This window comes from Trachypithecus francoisi, unplaced genomic scaffold, assembly GCF_009764315.1.
Source record: "Trachypithecus francoisi isolate TF-2019V2 unplaced genomic scaffold, Tfra_2.0 Lachesis_group16, whole genome shotgun sequence".
NCBI classification, from domain to species: Eukaryota; Metazoa; Chordata; class Mammalia; order Primates; family Cercopithecidae; genus Trachypithecus; species Trachypithecus francoisi.
The window spans coordinates 4,643,836-4,663,942 of record NW_022681461.1 but is presented as its reverse complement, the minus strand read 5'-3'; the positions used below and the strand labels follow the sequence as shown (position 1 = coordinate 4,663,942).

The 20,107-nt window shown below is 52.3% G+C and overlaps 1 protein-coding gene across 5 annotated transcripts in view; it reads left to right on the top strand.

The window, feature by feature from the left end:
* Window positions 1–2,157: 2,157 nt before the first annotated feature.
* Window positions 2,158–20,107, top strand: part of SUSD3 (sushi domain containing 3) — a 28,322-nt gene continuing 10,372 nt past the window's right edge. For 2 of the 5 annotated variants that reach the window (XM_033236736.1, XM_033236732.1), the window contains exon 1: window positions 2,158–2,315. In XM_033236736.1, the coding sequence (XP_033092627.1) occupies window positions 2,228–2,315 (88 nt within the window). In that variant the 5' untranslated portion in view covers window positions 2,158–2,227. Of the gene's footprint in view, window positions 2,316–4,217; window positions 6,841–12,271; window positions 12,322–13,231; window positions 13,346–20,107 lie in introns of those variants that run through there. The other 3 variants (XM_033236733.1, XM_033236734.1, XM_033236735.1) reach the window with 3 other exon arrangements.

Sequence of the window (20,107 nt, the reverse complement as noted above, 5' to 3'; positions counted from 1 at the left end):
CTCCTTGATCCCACTTGTCAGGGGCTGAACTGTGTCCCCCAAAAATCTATGTTTAAGTCCTAACCCTCAGTACCTCCAAATATGACCTTATTTGGAGACAAGGTCTTTACAGACTCTTTTTTAAAGTAACGGGGACTACAGGCACGCGCCACCACGCCTAGCTAATTTTTGTATTTTTAGTAGGGATGGGGTTTCACTATGTTGACCAGGCTGGTCACGAACTCCTGACCTTATGATTCACCTGCCTCCGCCTCCCAATGTGCTGGGATTACAGGTGTGAACCACTGCACCCGGCCGGTCTTTACAGACTCTTTATAGGGTCTTAAGTTAAGATGAGGACATTACGGTGGGCCCTAATCTGACTGGTGTTCTTAGAAGAGAGATGTGAACACAGAGAGACACAGGGCGAGCACCGTGTGTAGACAGGAGTTAAGTTACCACCGGCCAAGGAACTGCCAGAAGCTGGAAGATGCAAGGAAGGCTGTTCTCCTGGAGTTTCTGGAGGAATTGTAGGCCTGCCAACACCCTGATCTCAGACTTCTGGCCTCCTGAACCATAAGACAATAAATTTCTGTTGTTCTCAGGCACGCAGTCTGTGGTGCTATGTTACACAGCTCTAGGAAACACGCGTCCTAAATGGCCAGGTGTTTAGCATTTGAGTCCTGAAGGCCTGGGCCACAGCCTGGTGGCGTAAGGAGCTGCAGGCAGCCTTGTGTTTTCCATCCCCACCTAGCTCCACCCAGCAATTGGAGGGCTGCCCCAGACCTCCCTCCCAGCCCTGTCCATGCACCTACAGGCAGTGGCCCTCCGCCCGGTGGTGCATGGTGGGCAAAACCAGAGAAAGGACCACACAGGCCTGAGAGGTGGGTTAGGGGCCACTTGGCAAGACATTGTGGGGTCCCAGAGCATGGTCTGCAGTGGGCACTGCTGATGGTCCTGCCTTTCCCGACATGGCAGAAAGAATACACATGCTAGGTTTTGAATAAAGGAGCTTGAAGTAAGCCATCGTGTGTGACCCACAAGGGCAAGGAGGAAGAAGATATCAGGGGTGACGCCAACCCTGATGGCGAAAGGGGGAGGGCCTCTCACGCTTCACACTGAACCTCAGCTTTGGAGGGCTCGGAAAGCAGAGGCGGGGAGGGGCTGCCCTGCTGGAACCCCGCTTCATGGTCCACCTGAACATCCACACTCTTCATGGTCACCTGCCAGGCACTCTGGAGACAGCCTGGCCCACCCGGGCCACCTTCTGCGCTCCTGCAGGCATGCCTCAGCCAGCTGCTCTGGGCTTCTGCTGCCACACATTGCCAAACCAGGGCCTTTGCTCCTGCTGTTCCCTCTGCCAGGATTGCCTTTGCCAGGTCCACAGGGATAGGCACGGTTCAGGTGGCCTCCCACAAGCAGCCCAAGATCCAGGATGTCTGAGGCCTGACACCACACCCCACCCTTTAGTGGTTGTTTGGGAAGGGGGCTAAGCCTGGGTTGGGTGGGGTCAGAGAGAGAGAAAGAGCCCGGATCACAGCTCTGGGCCCGCTGCAGGTGGAGCTGGGTAGGAAGGGGAAGCCAGGAGAAGGGAGGCCTCCAGGTGCGTGTGGGCCCTGCAGCCAGACCCCAGGGCTTGGAATCCTGTTTCTCCCAGCCGGGGGCCCCTCAGTGAGAACCGAAGACAACAAGGGCACCCAGACCTCAGGGTGCCTCAGAAGGCCTGGCCCAGTGAGAGACAGGGAAAGAAGGCTGGGTCCACACAGGACTCTGGGGGTGAGTGGGGTGTGGGAGGGGCGGGCCGGGGAGGGGTTTTGCTCTTTGCCCTTTGGTACTGGCTGAATCCGGCACCTGAGAAGGCAAAATCCTGCTCAAAAAATAAAAACATAGAAGCGCATGGAAAAACCACACTAGGAATGGAGGTGAGAACAGGGCGGGATGGGGGAAGGGTGTTAGGCAGAGGTAGCCTAGCGTGCAACGCCCCGTAGAAGCAACACTTTCCGCTCGGCCGGCTGGCTTGGCCCGCTGGGTATTCGGGCTCCCCAGGGGACCGGGACCCCGCCCCCGCCCGGACCTCGGTCCCCGTCCAAAGTGTGGGCGTGGTCTGTAAGTTGCATGGCACCGCCCCTGGGCGGGCACGGGAGGCGGGGCTTGTTGCGTCCCGCCCCTCACCCAGGTCCAGGTCCCGCCCCCACAAGCCCGGCGCACTGCCCTGGCAGACCCCGCCAAGCGCCTCGGAGCGCGCAGGATGCGCGGGGCGGCCGCCACCCTCCGTGGCAAGGCGAGGCCCCGGGGGCGGGCCGGGGTCACCACGCCTGCCCCAGGGAACCGCACAGGTGAGGGCTGAGGCCGCGTGGCCGCGTGTGGGGCTCTGCGCCCATTTCACAGACGGGAAAGCCGAGGGGAGGGGTCGCGGGGCCGCACAGCCGTGGGTGGGGGCCACAGCCGCGATCTGCCCCGAGTATGAACCTCCTTGACCCTCCGCCAGCCCAACAGGCGCCCTAGCGGAGCCGAACCCTGGCAGCGAGCAGCAGCCCGCGCGCCCCTTCCCGAGTCGCCGCTGCGCCTTGGTCCCGGGCGCCTGCGGACACCGCGGCCGGCCAAGCCTCTCCACGCCGCAAGCTCCGGACCCCTCCGCGCCCCTACGGGGGAAGTCGAAACCGGCCTCACCTGGCGGGCGGGCGGCGCAGAGGCGGGAGGGGGGAGCCGGGAGCCCTCTCTGCGCCTGAGGGAGGTGTCATCTTCACCATTCCTTGGTGACCACCGCAGCTCCACTTTACAGATGGAGAAACTGAACCTACGAGAGGGGAGTGGCTGTCCGAGGTCATCCTATGACCAGGCTTGGGATCGCCTCGGCTGTCTCCGAGGCTCAAAGGCCTCCGGAAGGAAGAGAGGCTGCTTTTTATTTTACTTTTAAGTGTTTGAATTCAAGAATGTGCTTAAAGAGCTTTCTGCTCCCGTGCCCAAGGCTCCGGGGTTCGAATGCTGGCCTTGCTCCTTGAATGATTCTAAAGTCTAACCCTTGTAGAAATGGAACCAAAGCGGAACTCGGGATCTCAGATATCCCACAAGCTTTTTTCCGTGGCCACTACCCACGAGCGTTAGGCCTGAGGGTCCTGGCCGTCTCAGGCGTTGCGGGGCTAAGGCTCTGTGCAGGAGGAAGCTGAAGCCCGGAGTGGGGTGGGCTGGACCAGGTCACGCTGTCAGCCTGCAGCCCCAGGGAACTGGCAGGAAGGTGGCAGGAGGCTGGCTTCCTCTCACAGATGGGGACACTGCGGCTCAGGGAGCTAATTCACCGAGCAGAGCTCCGCAACTCAGCAAAGGGGGCGCTGAGACTTGTTCCTGGCGCTGGTGGATTTGGTTTGTTTAATTTTACTCTCTGGCAGCCTAATGTCCAGAGTCCCTAATGTGGTGTTGGGGTGATGAGCACTTTTGCTCCTGTGTTTGAGCAAGGCCTGCCCAGGGCCTGGTACTGCCTGAGGAGCCTCTTCTCCTGGCACAACAACCTGGAGGAGTGAGTGCCAATGCCCTTTGGATAGCCTCGACTTGTCCAAGGTCAGCCCAAGGCCAGGGAGTATCTGGAGGCTCTGGCATATTTGCATACAAAAGGCTGTTTGCCTTGGAATTTGGCTGGGAATGGAGCTTAGTCTGGCACCCTGTGCTCTTGTTCATGCTCCCTGGCCCTGGCTCTGCCTCTGACCACCATGACCACTTCCCAGGCACTGGCCTCCTTGTTGGAGTTTTGGGTTAGAATCCCCCCTGTGACCTGGGTGAGTCGCTGCACCTCTGTGCCTCACTTTCCCCATGTTCCCCAGTTTCCCCACTGTATACCTGCCCCCAAGCTTGTGGACAGGCCCAGTGGAGCCCGGGGAGGATACTTGTTCTGGTGCAGGGATGATGCTATCATCTGGACTCCATCGCTCTCCTGCCATGAGATCTCAATTTCTTAATCTGTGAAATGTGCTGTGAAGTGAGAGGCTAGGGGGTTGGGAGTCTTTGGAGAGGATTTGACACTAAAACACCACTGGCCAGGAGTGGTGGCTCATGCCTCTAATCCCACACTTTGGGAGGCTGAGGTGGGTGGATTGCTTGAGTCCAGGAGCTCGAAACCAACCTGGGTAACATAGCGAGACCTCATTCTACAAAAAATGCAAAAAAAAAAGTTAGCCGAGCATGGTGGCATGTGCCTGTAGTCCCAGTTATTCTGGAGGCTGAAAGGTGGAAGGATTGCTTTAGCCCAGAGTTCGAGGCTACAGTGAGCTGTGATCACCTCACTGCACTCCACCCTGGGCAACCAGAGTGAGATTCTGTCTCAAAACAAAACAGAAACCAAAAACATAGCATGGGCGTGTGTGTTTTTCCCACCATCTTTAAAATGGGACCATTACCACTGGCTTTCCTAGAGTAGATATGAAGAGCACAGTAGTGCAGACAGACTTGTCTTCCTGAGAGGCAGGAAGTGGTCTTCCCTCATCTCCCATGAGCGCCCTGGGAGAAGGGCAGGGTGCGGGGGAGACTAGCTCAGAGTAGGAGTTTATCATGTTTGTTGTATGACTGGCCCCTGGCCCTGCTCCCAGGTCAGCCCCAGCACTCCCTGATCTGGGAGATTGTCCAGGAAAGCAGGGTTCCGATGGCTGTAGGTAACCCCCCTGGCATCCCTGGAGGGGCCTTGGAGGAAGGACCTGGAGGGGAGGGGTAGCAGGAGGCGTGCTCTGCCGGTGCCTTCTTGGCTTCACCCCTGAACTCCTGCCCCAGAACTGAACTGTGTCCATTTTACAGAGGAGAAATTGAGACCCTGTGAATACCTGTGTAAGTCAAAGCGAGGCGGACACGCCCCGTGATGCCTGTTTATGGCCTCCTGCCACCCATTGGCATTGACAGAGCTGCTGGCAGAAGACACAGGTTCCCGGGCCCTCGGTGTTCCACCAGGGATGTGGGAGTACACGTTCCTCATTGGAATTAGCCCAGCTATGTTCTGGAGGATTGTGTGCTTTCCACGTCCTAAGGCCACCCTGCTGCTCAGCCTGGAGATGGAAGGCTGCAGTGGCTCTGAAGCCTGTGCCCACCCTCCATGTGGAGATGAGCTCAGAGAGGGCAGTTGACTTACCTGAAGACACACAACCAGGGCTGTGGGCCACCCACATGTAGTGTTGGGGCCCGGCCCTGTCCCTACTGCCAGGGTCTTGGGGGTCCTGTTCTCAAAGCACCTCTGTGTGCACAAGTCACCCCCTTTAAACTCTGAGAAATTCCTCTGAAGGTTCCTGTTTCACATTTGGGGGAACTGAGACCCAGATTGAGGTCACACAGGGACTCACTGGCAGGTGGGGATCGAGTCTAGGTGAGACTGGGTCCACAGCCTGCCTCTATCACTCGGGTACCCTCTCTCCCACAGCTTCAGCCAGCATAAAAGGGAATATAGTTACTTGGTCCCATAGCAGGCAAGGTCAGGGTATAGGGGCTGTGTGGCGAATCCCAGGAGGGAGGATGGAAGGGCTGACCTGGGGTCCAAGGTTCTAGATAAAAGATTAACAAGTACGGATTGTTCTCAGACGCCTGACTGGCCTCATGGGCTGGGAGGATGAGGACCCACCCAGTCAGGCCTGCCCGGCTCCGTACATAAGGCCAGGGAGGGAGGAAGCGCAGCTGCAGTAGGTGGCCGGGCAGAGGCGCAGGTGCGGCATGTGGGCTGAGGGCCGCTCAGGCATCCCACAGGTGTGCCCCTGAGGTACCCATTGGCCCTCTCCACCTGCCCCTGAGCCGTGGGAGGGCCAGGCAGGGCCTCATGTGTTTGATTTTGTACCTTGTTTGCATCAAATCGGGTTTCTGTTGTTTTTCCCTCTCCTTTAACATTTACATGCAAAGGGATCTAAAGGGTGCCAAGTAAGAAATGCCCCAGCGCTGGGCCGGCAGATCAAGGGCAGCCACAACCAAGGGCTGGGGAACAGCAGGCAGGTAGGGTGGGGCTGGAGGGCAGGACAGATCCAGGGAGGCAAGGCCTCTGCCTCCAGCTTTAGGGAAGAGACATCCTCAAAGACAGCTGGGGTGCGGGGTCCCCTGCAGGGATCAGGCACAGGAGGGCCATCTGCGAGCAGCTGAGAGTTCATGAGTATTTGAAGCAGGGGAGGGGACAGGTGGGATCTGCCTCTCAGGCACCAGGCGTGGGGAGGGGCTCAGGAGGTCAGTGAGGGGTGGCCCTGGGTCCCCTGGGAGTCCTGGAGTCTCTGTGTGAGCAGGACTTGGCTGTGTGGCGGTTAGAGACAAGGGTGATCCACCAGCTCCATCCTCATGCCTGGGTGAGTTCTTGGAATGCCCCTGGGAGTTGGGTACAGGTAGAGACTTTGTAGACCATAGCTCCTGGCACTGTGCTGCCTGCCTGCCCCATCCTGGCTGTGAGTTCGCTGTGAATCTTATGGAAAGGGCTACCCCAAGGGGACAGGTGTCCAGGCTCCTGCCCTTGGCACGGCCATTGTGCAGCCAGGGGCCTTGGGTAGGTTTATGGGCCTCAGTTTCCTCATCTGGAAAATGGAACCAACCTAGAGAAAGTGTTTCCTGACCTCCCAGGCTCAGGAAAGGAGTGCAGGAGACCCCCCTGGGGCCTGGAGGGTTGAAGGTCCCCTGTATACTGCAGACTTTGGGGATCAGGGACTAAGGGCTGAAGTTTTCTTGGGTTTCATGGACCTTGGGGATTGAGGCCCAGGGTCCCAGTGGGGCTCATGTCCTGGGCTGCTCAAGCCCTGACCTAGGGAGTGATCCTGTGCGCCAGATCCTGTTCCAAGGTCTCCACAGGGCAGTCCTGCTCCTCTCAGACCCCAGGAGGGCAAGTCACCAGTTTTGCAGACGGAGAAGTTGAGACTGAGCCAGGTGAGAAATCCAGGTCCAGGACCTGCTGCTGGGAAGGGTCTTGTCAGGATCAGACCCTGGGAACCTATTGATTAGCCTTCCAGGAAACCTGCCCAGCCAACTGGGGGCCAACACAGGGCATTCCCGGTCAGTGGCTTCGCTTTCTGTGGTCTCTGCAACAGCAGAGGCCACAGGAACATGACTTTGCCTCCCTGTGCCCTCTTGGCTGAGGGCTTAAAGGAGGTTGGACCTCTTGGCTGCTCTGAGGAGGCAGGTCAGGGCTGTGAGCGTTGAGCGAGGACTCACGCTACCCTCCCTCCTACCAGTTACTTTCCCAGACCCTCTGCTTAACTTGTAAAAGAAAGCCATTCCAGCAGTGCACTTACATTAGGACCTGGGCATGAGACCCTCCTGGTCAGCTGGCTAGAAATGCAGGGTCTGATGCCAGGACTGCATTTAAGGCCCCCCAGCCCCACCAGGCACCATCCTTCTCTGCTCATGTACAGTCAGGGGGCTGGCATCAATTGTACTGGGCTTGTACTCCAAATCGTTTTATACTTTTGTTTGAGGTTTTAATTTGATAGCACATCCCGGACCTCGTGTAGGTCGGTGTTCCCGCGCTGGCTGGTCCCCTTTCTTTGGTTGTGGGTGGTGACTTCACCTTTTTTTTTCTTTTTTGAAACAGTCTCACTCTGTCAACCAGGCTAGAGTGCAGTGGTGTGATCTTGGCTCACTGCAGCCTTTGCCTCCCGGTTCATGCAATTCTCCTGCCTCAGCCTCCCAAGTAGCTGGGACTACAGGCGCACGCTGCCACACCCCGCTAATTTTTATTTTTTGAGTGGAGATGGGGTTTCACCATGTTGGCCAGGATAGTTTTGATCTCCTGACCTTGTGATCCGCCCACCTTGGCCTCGCAAAGTGCTGGGATTACAGGTGTGAGCCACTGCACCCAGGTGACTTCACCCTTTATTCCCCATGTCTGTGAGGCTCAATGATGCAGGCAGGACAGGCTCTGGGGATGCTGGGAAGGGGCCATGCTTGCCCGCTTGTTGATGCCTTTCACTGTGACATGTAATCCACTACCTGTAGTTGCTGTCTGAGGACAAGAGCCCTCACTATAGCAGAACCTGGCGGCTGAGAACACAGGATGTGGCTTTTGACAGATGAAGTGTGAACCAAGATAAGACCTTGGTTGACCTCAGACATGCCTAGGCGAGAGCCAACTGGTCAACCTCAGACATGGCTAGTCATGAGCTCCCCACCCGGCTCAGCACAACATGTGGGCGGGCAGCGGCAGGGGCTGCTCCTTCTCCTTTTTTATTTTTTATTTTTTGGGATGGAGTCTCGTTCTGTCACCCAGGCTGGAATGCAGTGGGCATGATCTCTTCTCACTGCAAGCTCCGCCTCCTGGGTTCACACCATTCTTCTGCCTCAGCCTCCCAAGTAGCTGGGACTACAGGTGCCCGCCACCACGCCCAGCTAATTTTTTGTATTTTTAGTAGAGACGGGGTTTCACTGTGTTTGCCAGGATGGTCTCGATCTCCTGACCTCGTGATCTGCCCGCCTCAGCCTCCCAAAGTGCTGGGATTACAGGCGTGAGCCACTGCTCCCATCCAAGGAGTCGCTCCTTCTAAGACACACTTAGAAGAAGTCAGCTGTGGAGGTGGCCTTGCTGGGATGATCATCATTTCATCCAGTCCTTGCCCTACCCTGCCTGCTGTGGTATTTGTAGGTGGAGAAGTGACCAGGGTCTTCTGGAAAAGCCGGGTCGACCCTCAAACCCAGGTCCTCTGGCTCCAGAGCTGGGCCTGGCTGCCTCAGGTGCATGGGAGGCCCTGGTGGTCACGTCTGTCTTGTTTGAGAGAAAGCTGTTTTCCCGCGGTGACACACAGTCTCAGTAGAATAAGTCTCCAGGATCAGCCCAGTGCCCAGACGGTTCAGCAGTGGTTAATGTCTGGGTCCTGGATGGGGCGTGCTTTGGCTGCCCCTTCCCTGGGACCCCAGTGGGTGGGAAGGGGATGTACCCAGGGGACTAGTTACATGTCAGCAGTGGGGATGCTCAAGGTCTTCCCCAAGCATTTTTCTTTTGAACGTGCGGCAGAGTTGAAAGAATTTTATGGCTGGACATGCACCAGCTCGATTCCACCCTTCGCATTTCACTGTGCCTGCTTTCTCACATCTGTCTCCATCCCTCGGTCCACCCCTCCAGGCATCTCATTATTCTAATGAAGTTATAGTTTTATTTTTTTTATTTTATTTTTATTTTATTTTATTTTTATTTTTTTTTTTTATTTTTTGGGATGGAGTCTCGTTCTGTCACCCAGGCTGGAATGCAGTGGGCATGATCTCTTCTCACTGCAAGCTCCGCCTCCTGGGTTCACACCATTCTTCTGCCTCAGCCTCCCAAGTAGCTGGGACTACAGGTGCCCGCCACCACGCCCAGCTAATTTTTTGTATTTTTAGTAGAGACGGGGTTTCACTGTGTTTGCCAGGATGGTCTCGATCTCCTGACCTCGTGATCTGCCCGCCTCAGCCTCCCAAAGTGCTGGGATTACAGGCGTGAGCCACTGCTCCCATCCAAGGAGTCGCTCCTTCTAAGACACACTTAGAAGAAGTCAGCTGTGGAGGTGGCCTTGCTGGGATGATCATCATTTCATCCAGTCCTTGCCCTACCCTGCCTGCTGTGGTATTTTTAGGTGGAGAAGTGACCAGGGTCTTCTGGAAAAGCCGGGTCGACCCTCAAACCCAGGTCCTCTGGCTCCAGAGCTGGGCCTGGCTGCCTCAGGTGCATGGGAGGCCCTGGTGGTCACGTCTGTCTTGTTTGAGAGAAAGCTGTTTTCCCGCGGTGACACACAGTCTCAGTAGAATAAGTCTCCAGGATCAGCCCAGTGCCCAGACGGTTCAGCAGTGGTTAGTGTCTGGGTCCTGGATGGGGCGTGCTTTGGCTGCCCCTTCCCTGGGACCCCAGTGGGTGGGAAGGGGATGTGCCCAGGGGACTAGTTACATGTCAGCAGTGGGGATGCTCAAGGTCTTCCCCAAGCATTTTTCTTTTGAACGTGCGGCAGAGTTGAAAGAATTTTATGGCTGGACATGCACCAGCTCGATTCCACCCTTCGCATTTCACTGTGCCTGCTTTCTCACATCTGTCTCCATCCCTCGGTCCACCCCTCCAGGCATCTCATTATTCTAATGAAGTTATAGTTTTATTTTTATTTTATTTTTATTTTTATTTTTATTTTATTTTATTTTTTTTATTTTATTTTATTTTTTTTTGAGACGGAGTTTCGCTCTGTCGCCCAGGCTGGAGTGCAGTGGCCGGATCTCAGCTCACTGCAAGCTCCGCCTCCCGGGTTTACGCCATTCTCCTGCCTCAGCCTCCCGAGTAGCTGGGACTACAGGCGCCCGCCACCTCGCCCGGCTAGTTTTCTGTATTTTTTAGTAGAGACGGGGTTTCACCGTGTTAGCCAGGATGGTCTGGATCTCCTGACCTCGCGATCCGCCCGTCTCAGCCTCCCAAAGTGCTGGGATTACAGGCTTGAGCCACCGCGCCCGGCCAAGTTTTATTTTTAAAGAATGAATTCACGTTCATCCATTCATCTTCTCACTGGGCAGACACTCAGCCAGATGCTTGCTGTGGATGCTGGATACACTCACCCTCACCAACCTCCCCTCCCATCCGCCAACAGCTACTCCCAAACCTATGGCTGGTGGGGCCTCCTCTCTGCAAGGGCCACAGCGGACTGGGAAGCCACAGAGGAATGCAGAAGTCGCAGCTCTAAATTAAGGACTGGGAAGTGTTGGCCGCCTGGCTGCCCTGGAGAAGGGGCCACGTGGCCAGCCTGTGTCTGCCCTGCTGTGTCTGCCAGGGCTCCAGAATCCCATAGCCACCTCCTTAACCAGAAGGACAGTACATATCCAGATCCCAAGATCCTGAAAAAGCAAAGTGGTTTCTGGCCCTTGGGGAGTGCTGATCACGACTCTTGTCTGTGAGGTCAGGCTGCCAGTCCTCCATTCATTTGTTCTTGCATGCATGCATGCATTCATTCATTCATTCATTCCTACACTGATGTCTTCGGATACGGAGCATGGTAGTTCATGAAGAGCCCAACCCTGGAGACAGAATTCAAGTCCTAGCTGTGCCACTGGGAGCTAGGTGACCCAAGGCCAGCAAGAGTCAGTCCAGGGTTATAGGAAATAGCCCAGGCCAGGCGTTAGAGCTGTACCTGGCACAGGTAATGCTCAGTGTCAGCTGTCATCGACCCAGCATCCCTGGGAGGTTCTGCCTCCTGCTGACTCCAGTCCTGCCCACTGTCCCCTCCATCCCCTGGAAGGGCAGGGCAACTCCTCAGGCCCTCCCCACTCTGTGTACCACCCCTAGAAATTGTGCACCCCTCTCCTGCAGCCTCCCTAATCTGAAGGGCTGGTCTTTTTAACCCTGACAGAGATAAGAAGCAAAAAAGGAGTATCTTCAGTTGCTTTTTTTTTCTTTTTGAGATGGAGTTTTGCTCTGTCGCCCAGGCTGGAGTGCAGTGGCATGATCTCGGCTCACTGCAACCTCCACCTCCCAGGTTCAAGGGATTCTTCTGTCTCAGCCTCTGAAGTAGCTGGGACTACAGGCTTACGCCACCATGCCCAGCTAATTTTTGTATTTTTAGTAGAGACAGGTTTTCACCATATTGGTCAGGCGGGTCTCAAACTCCTGACCTCATGATCTGCCTGCCTCGACCTCCCAAAGTGTTGGGATTACAGGTGTGAGCCACCGTGCCAGGCCAAGTATCTTCAGTTTTAAATGTGCATTTCTTTAATTGACATATTTTCCCCCTGATTCTTTAAACAACTTTACCGGGCTATAATTCACATACCATACAATTTACCTTTTTAAATCACAGAACTGAGTAGTTTTTGTACATTCCTAGATACATGCTACCATCACTCCAATTTTTTTTTTTTTTTTTTTTTTTTTTTGAGACGGAGTCACTCTGTTGCCCTGGCTGGAGTGCAGTGGCACAATCTTGGCTCACTGCGACCTCTGCCTCCCGGGTTCAAGTGATTCTCCTGCCTCAGCCTCCCAAGTAGCTGGGATTACAGGCGCCCACCACCACACGTGGCTACTTTTTATATTTTGAGTAGAGACAGAGTTTCACCCTGTTGGCCAGGCTGGTCTCAAAACTCCTAACCTCAAGTGATCCATCTACCTCGGCCTCCCAAAGTCCTGGGATGACAGGCGTGAGCCACCGCGCCCAGCAGCCCTTGGCATTGCCTGTCTTTTTGACAGACTTCTTTGTGGTTTTGATTTGTATTTCCCTGAAGGTTAATAATTTTGAGAATCTTCTTGTGCTTATTGGCTGCTAACTTATCTCTTTCAGAGAAATGTCTGTTCAGAGCCTTTCGCCATTTTAAAATTTTGTCATCTTATTATAATTGAGTTGTAATAATTCTTTATATGTTCTAGACACATGCCTCTTATCAGATACATGATTTGCAAGTATTTTCTCCCTATTGGTAAGTTGTCTTTTCACTTTATTGAATGTGTCCTTTAAAGCACAAACATTTTTCATTTTGATGAAGTCCTGTTTTTATTTTTCTTTTGGTGTTTGCCTTTGGTGTTAGACCTAAGAAACCATTGCCAAAGTTCACAAAGATTTTCCCCTCTGTTTTCTTCTAAGAGTTTCATAGTTTTAGCTCTTACTTTTAGGTCTTTGATTCATTTTAGGTTAATTTTAGTATATGGTATGAGCTAGGGGTCCAACTTCAGTTGTCCCAGCATCAATTTGTTGAAAAACTATTCCTTTCCCATTTAATTATCTTGGTACCCTTGTTGAAAATCATTTGACTGTAAATGTAAGGGTTTACTTCTGCATTCTCAGTTTTATTCTGTTGGCCTTTATGTCTGTCCTTATGATAGTACCACACTGTTTTGATTACTCTAGCTTTGTAATAAGTTTTGAAATTGGTAAGCGTGAACCCTCCAACTTTGTTCTTTTTCAAGAGTGTTTCGGCTATTCTATGTCTTTTGCATTTCCATATGAGCTTTAGGATCAGCTTGTTGATTTCTAGAAAGAAAGCAGCTGGATTCTGATAAAGATCTTGTTGAATCTGTATATCAGTTTGAGGAATATAGTAGATTCAATGAATACAGTACATTCAATGAATGCAGTAGATTCAATGAATATAGTAGATACAATGTATCCAAGGGGATATAGTCCAGGACCCGTCAGTGCATGCCTGAAACTTCAGATACTATATACGTTGTTTTTTTCCTAAACACATGTAACCATGATAAGTTTAATTTATAAATTAAACACAGTGAAAGATTAATGATAGCTAGTAATAAGTTATACCAATTATAAGAATATATTGTAATGAGAGTAATGTGAATGTGGTCTCTCTCTCTCTCTAAATATCTTAATAGACGGTACTTACCCTTCTTGTGATGATGTGAGATGATAAAATGCCTACATGATGAGATGAAGTGAGATGAAATACATAGGCCTTGTGATGGAATGGGAAATTCCAGAAATAATTTGTAAGTTTTACACTGTGAGCCACTCTGGGTATTTTGACGAAATCTCACCCATCCCGCTCCACCCCGCCTGGGATTGCTGTCAGTCACTTAGTAGCCCTCTGGGTTATCAGATCCCCTGATACTGCAGTGTTTGTGTTCAAGCAACTCTCATTTTACTTAATAATGGCCGCAAAGCACAGCTGTTGTGAGGTAACTATTTTCTGATTGTGGAACCACCACCAGTAACTGAAACCATGGAATGTGAAAACAAGGATAAGGAGGGGCTACCATAATATGTTGCCACCATAACAATATTAAGTCTCCTGATCCATGAGCATGGGATGTTTCCCATTTATTTAGGTCTTTAATTTCTTTCAACAACGTTTTGTAGTTTTCAGAGTTATGTTGTGCACTTCTGTTATTAAATTTATAACATTCTTTTTGATGCTATTGTATAAAATGTTTTTCTTAATTTTCAATTTGCTCCCTGCTACTGTACAGAAATACGTTTGACTTCTGTATGTTGACCTGGTATTCTACAACCTTGCTGAACTCATTTCTATTTATAATAGCTTTTAGTGGATTTCTGAGGCTTTTCTACATATATACAAAATCATGTCATCTAATGGAGATTGTTTTACTTCTTCCTTTTTGTGTGTGTGTGTGTGTGTGTGTTTTTGAGATGGAGTCTCACTTTGTTGCCCAGGTTGGAGTGCAGTGGTACAATTTTGGCTCACTGCAACCTCTGCTTCCTGGGATCGGGAGATTCTCCTGCTTCAGCCTCCCAAGTAGCTGGGATTACAGACATGTGCCACCCACACCCGGTTAATTTTTGTATTTTAGTAAGGATGGGGTTTCACCATGTTGGCCAGGCTAGTCTCAAACTCCTGACCTCAACTGATCCACTGCCTCGGCCTCCCAAAGTGCCGGGATTCTCAGGTATGAGCCACCGTGCCTGGCCAAGCCATTTGTCTTTCTTTTCTAACTTCCCCATTTTGTTGTGATTTTTGTCATTGGCTTATTAGTATCTAAGTGCTGTTTATGTAGAGAAGATACGAATCTCCTATTACATATATGCTACAAATGTAAGAATCTTAGACACTGCATCTAGTGGTGGCTCCCTCCCTGCTGTCAGTGGGCATTTGGGCAGGTGAGTCCACCTCTTTGAGCCTTGTCTGTAATAATGCAGATAAGGAATGCGGGGTGCTCTTGAACAAAATATTCCATCCATACATGCATTGTTATTGTTAGTAGCTGTGCGAATGCTGAGGATCTATGCATAGACAGGGAGCAGTCAGAATGACCCTGCCCAGGCCAGAGGCTGGCCTTCCCCAGATACTGAAGGGGCAGAAAGGATGGGGACAGCCCGGGGATGAAGAGCCATGTGGCTGCGGTTGACCCTGGCAGAACCACAAACTGACTATGTGACCTCAGTGTCCCTGAGCCATGGTTTCTGGGCCTGCAGAATGGGGGAGGCAGTTCTTCCAAGGACAACACGGCTGCTGCCCTCATGTGTGCCAGGCACAGCCACCTTCCAGATGCCTTGGCATTACACCTCATTTCCTCCACATTCCAGTCCAAGGTGGGCACAACAGCTGTGCTGACTTTGAGGCCGGGGCAGGCTCCCTTGCCTGGGCCCCCAAATATGTGTGGTGGAGGTGGCCTAGGAGCCCCACAGGCTCGAACCCATGTGTTCGTTTATGTACTGTCGCCCAACAGCTGCTGAAGCGCTCAGCACAGAGGAGAGCCTGGGCATTACTCTTCCTTCTGTTATTATTATTGTTGCTGCTGATATTCCTACTTTTGTTACTGTCACCTTGGGGCCCCGAGTGGGCCAGGCAGAATCCCAAGCGCTAAATAGGGCACTGGGCTGAGACGTGCTGCTGAAGCTTTGTATCAGATTTGAGCCAGTCCACTTAACAAATCCACAAAAAAACAGTGGCCTAACTCCAGTTGGAGTTTATTTCTGTCTCTTTGTAGGATCCGAGAGGTTGGTCTGCCCTTCACACGTCTGCCATCTTTGCTCCCTGTATTAGTCAGGGTTCTCTAGAGGGACAGGACTAATAGGATAGATGTATATATAAAGGGGAGTTTATTAAGGAGTACTGACTCAAACGATAACAAGGTGAAGTCCCACAATAAGCTGCCTGCAAGCTGAGGAGCAAGGAAGCCAGTCCGAGTCCCAGAACCTCAAAAGTAGAGAAGACAGTGCAGCCTTCAGTCTGTGGCTAAAGGCCCGAGAGCCCTTGGCAAGCCACTGGTGTAAGTCCAAGAATCCAAAAGCTGAAGAACTTAGAGTCTGATGTTCAAGGGCAGGAAGCATCCAACATGGGAGAAAGATGGAGGCCAGAAGATTGAGCCAGTCTAGTCCTTCCACGTTCCCCTGCCTGCTTTTAGTCTAGCCTCACTGGCAGCTGATTAGATGGTGCCCACCAGATTAAGGGTGGGTCTGCTTCTCCCAGTCCACCAACTCAAATGTTAATCTCCTTTGGCAACACCCTCACAGACACACCCAGGGATGATACGTTGCATCCTTCAGTTCAACCAAGTTGACACTCAGTATTTTTTTTTTTTTTTTTTTTTTTTTTTTTTTTGAGACGGAGTCTCGCTCTGTCCCCCAGGCTGGAGTGCAGTGGCCGGATCTCAGCTCACTGCAAGCTCCGCCTCCCGGGTTCACGCCATTCTCCTGCCTCAGCCTCCCGGAGTAGCTGGGACTACAGGCGCCCGCTACCTCGCCCGGCTAGTGACACTCAGTATTAACCATCACACTCCCCAATGCAGAATTGGCACAGTGTCTATGCTCACACCTCATTGGCCAGGTTCAGTCACGTGACAGCTCCCTGGAGGGCAGGTTGGGAAATGTAGTTTTCAGTGGTGATCACATTTCCAGCTGCAACTCTGGAATGGGGAGAAGGGTTGCTAGAGGCATCTGCAGCCAGGAGTGGGAACTAGAGTGGAAGCTGCCCAGGATGAGGTGAGATGGGCAGATGCTACCCCCTGGGCTTGGCCATCAGGTGGGGCTCCCGACACAGGGTGCTGGGTCCCAGTTCCATCCCTACCACCTTCCCGCTGAGTGACCTTGGGCATGCCACTGAGCTTTGCTGTGCCTCAGTTTCCCCATCTGTAAGCTAGGGGTAGACCACCCTCCTCATAGGGCTATAATGCAGTACAGCACCCATTAGGCCCCCAGGGTTGTTTGTGTTCAATCAGTCCCTCCCCCATCCCTCCCAGAAAAGTACACAAACCATAAGCCCCTCCCACACCTCCTCCTCCCTTACTAGCAAGTGTCCTCAGGGCAGAAGCAGTGTAGCCTGACCTTCCCAAAGTGGTGGGGCATGTCTGCCTCAACCCCTGCTGAGGGCCACCCCTGCCTCCACACTCTCCCCCTCAGCATCTCAGCTTGTTAAGGCCCTAGGGTCCTCAGTGATGCAGAGGCCAGGGGCAGGGGGGGCCACTGGGTGCTGCTGGGGAGTAGGTCAATGTGACCTGGCCAGCTACAGCCAAATGCCATCCTTCGCTGTCACTGCCATGGCACGGAGTCTCTGGTAACCTCCACTTTTGCCAGATCCCAGACCAAACTTCCGGGCCTGGCCTGAAGCCCAGCTCTGCTGGTGCCCATTAATAGCCGTGGCACACATGGCTGGGGCAAGGGGTGGTGGGACCTCTCTGAGCCTCAGTTTCCCTCTAGATGGGCTTGTGAGTTCAGATGTAGGGTAAGAAATGCAGTGATAGGTCTCACAGATGAAGACCTTGCCTGGGCACACAGCCAGCCCACGTTCCCGGGCGGACGTGAATAAATCTGGGGGATGGTATGCAGCCTACCTCAGATGTCTTTGCTAAACATTTTAAAATTAGAGTCCACAGAGTTTGCTGGCGAATTGGTTGTGGATTGAGAAAGTAGATTTCAAGGTTTGGGGCCCAAGCAACTGAAGGATGGGAGGGACTGCTGATTTAAATTGAAGTTATAATAGGAGAAGCCACATGGTGAGCAGGTTTGGGGAGCTCAGAAGCTTGGCTAGGTCTCATCTCAGGCTCGGTGGGCAGTAGGACTTCCATGCCTGGCACCCAGGGCACGGTCCTGGCTGGAGACACAGCACACAGAGGACAGAGGAAGGTCATAGCAGGTCACTGTGGAATATTGGAGTCCCCCAGACTCTGCATGCCCCAGTTTTTGTCCCTGCCATCACCCCCATCTCTGGGTGTCAGTCTCTGCCTGTGCAGAGGGAGACAGACACACAGATGTTTAGATGGCCCTTCACCACTGCTGTCTCCGGTCAGTCTCTGCCTCTGCACATGCCATGAATCAGCACGGCCTGCTGTCCCTGTTCTTTTTTTTTCTTTTTCTTTTTTTTAATTTGAGACGGAGTCTCACTCTGTTGTCCAGGCTGGAATGCAGTGGTGCAATCTCGGCTCACCACAAGCTCCGCCTCCTGGGTTCACGCCATTCTCCTGCCTCAGCCTCCCGAGTAGCTGGGACTACAGGCGCCCGCCACCACACCCAGCTAATTATTTTTGTATTTTTAGTAGAGACGGGGTTTCACCGTGTTAGCCAGGATGGTCTCAATCTCCTGACCTCGTGATCTGCCCACCTCAGCCTCCCAAAGTGCTGGGATTACAGGCGTGAGCCACCGTGCCCGGCCTGTCCCTGTTCTTTACCTGTGATGTACCAGCGGTCCACTGTCAATGCCCAAAAATCAGGACATACCAGATAAGCAGGAGGAAGAGTCTCTTGCATTTGGACACCAGGAAACCTGCTCGAGGATGTCTTAGCAGTTTCACTGAACATCCTTGAAACTCAGAGGCAACTCAGATGCGGGGAACAGGGACACACACTGAGGCCCATCTGCACAATGGAACACTTCACTGCTGTGAAAAGTAACCAGCTGCGGATACATGCATAGCACGACAACTCATATGCATTGTGTGTGTGTATGTGTATGAATGTGTGTGAAGTTAGACCAGAGCCTCCTTGTCTGGTTCTAAGTCTTCCCTCAGCATAAGAGCTGTGTGACTGCAGAAAGTGTCGTAAGACCCTCTGCCCGTTTTGCTCATCTGTCGATGGGGATAATGATGATTCTCCTTGGGTAGGCTGCTGTGCCGATAGATGATGGCACATGTAAGGCAGGTGCAACGGCGTCTAGCCACAGTAATCTTCTCAGTCCCAGCTGTTGTCGTCATTATAATTTCATAAAAATTCTTGATTGCTGCTGCATCCAGAGCATCTCTGTGTCCTTATTTAAGAACATCACTGGCCAGGCATGGTGGCTCATGTCTGTAATCCCAGCACTTTGGGAGGCCACGGCGGGCGGATCACAAGGTTAGGAGTTCGAGACCAGCTTGGCCAACATGGTGAAACCCTGTCTCTACTAAAAATACAAAAAATTAGCCAAGCGTGGTCACACACTCCTGTAATCCCAGCTACTCGGGAGGGTGAGGCAAGAGAATCGCTTGAACCTGGGAGGCGGAGGTTGTTGTGAGCTGAGATCGCGCCATTGCACATTCCAGCCTGGGCGACAGGGCGAGACTCCGTCTAAAAAAAAAAAAAAACAAAATAAGAACATAAGAACATCACTGTAAGTGCTCCCTGGTATTTTACTGTCTGGATGGACCTGGGTGAGGGAATCATTCCCTTCTGCGGGAGACGTGGGTTGTTTTCAGCCTTTCTCTATTATGTATGGTTCTGAGGTGGGCTTCCCCGTCATCTTGGCAGCAGATCCTTTTTTTTGTTTTTTGAGACGGAGTCTTGCTCTGTCGCCAGGCTGGAGTGCAGGAGTGCAGTGGTGTGATCTTGGCTCACTGCAACCTCCGACTCCCTGGTTCAAGCATTTCTCCCACCTCAGCCTCCCAAGTAGCTGGGATTACAGGCATGCACCACCACACCCAGCTAATTTTTGTATTTTTAGTAGAGATGGGGTTTCACCATGTTGACCAGGCTGGTCTCAATCTCCTGACCTGGTGATCCACCTGCCTCGGCCCCCCAAAGTGCTGGGATTATAAGCGTAAGCCACCGCGCCCGGCCAGCAGATTCTTATTTCCTGTGGCTGAGGGTGCATATGCAACATAGTGTGCTTAAGGAATTTACCAAATGCTCTGCAGAAAGGTTGGATCTGTACCCCAGCCCGGGGACAGGGCTTCCTAGGCCCTGCCAACTTGCACATTGTTTTCTTTTTGCCTTCTCCTCACTGATGCAGGAAAAATGAGCTCTCCCTTGAATCAGCATTTCCTCAGTTGCCTTTGGGTCTGCATTTTTCATGGCTGTGGGCCATTGGTGTCGTTGCGAATTGCTTGTTCACACATTGTTTTTTTTTTTAAAACAGAAAATTCAGTTTTCATTGACGTGTAAGACCTCTTTATACATTAAGACTGTCGAACCAACCTTTGTTCTGTGCTTTCCAAATATCCTTTCCCGAATTTTTCGCCTGAGTTGGTTGTTTTCCGTTATTAGGGAGCCTCAGAAGCTTTTGCTTTCTGCCTTGTATGCAGTCAAATCTGTTGCTCTCTCTCTGTCCCTCTTCTTTTTTTCGTTCTGATTTCTGCCTTTTGAACTGTGTTTAGGTCATAATCAAAGGCCATACCTCAGTGTCTCAGGGAAGGTATATTTGCTTTTATTGTCTTCTAACTTGTGTTTCTTTTTTTTAACGCTCCAATCCTCAACATCTAGAGTGTACTTCCTGGTGGGATCCAGCTCTGCATTGTCCCTGGGTCTGGATGACCCCATGTGACCTCTAGAGCATCCAATGGCCTTTGAAGCCGCACCCCGCCCCTGTGCTCCCCAATGCTGTG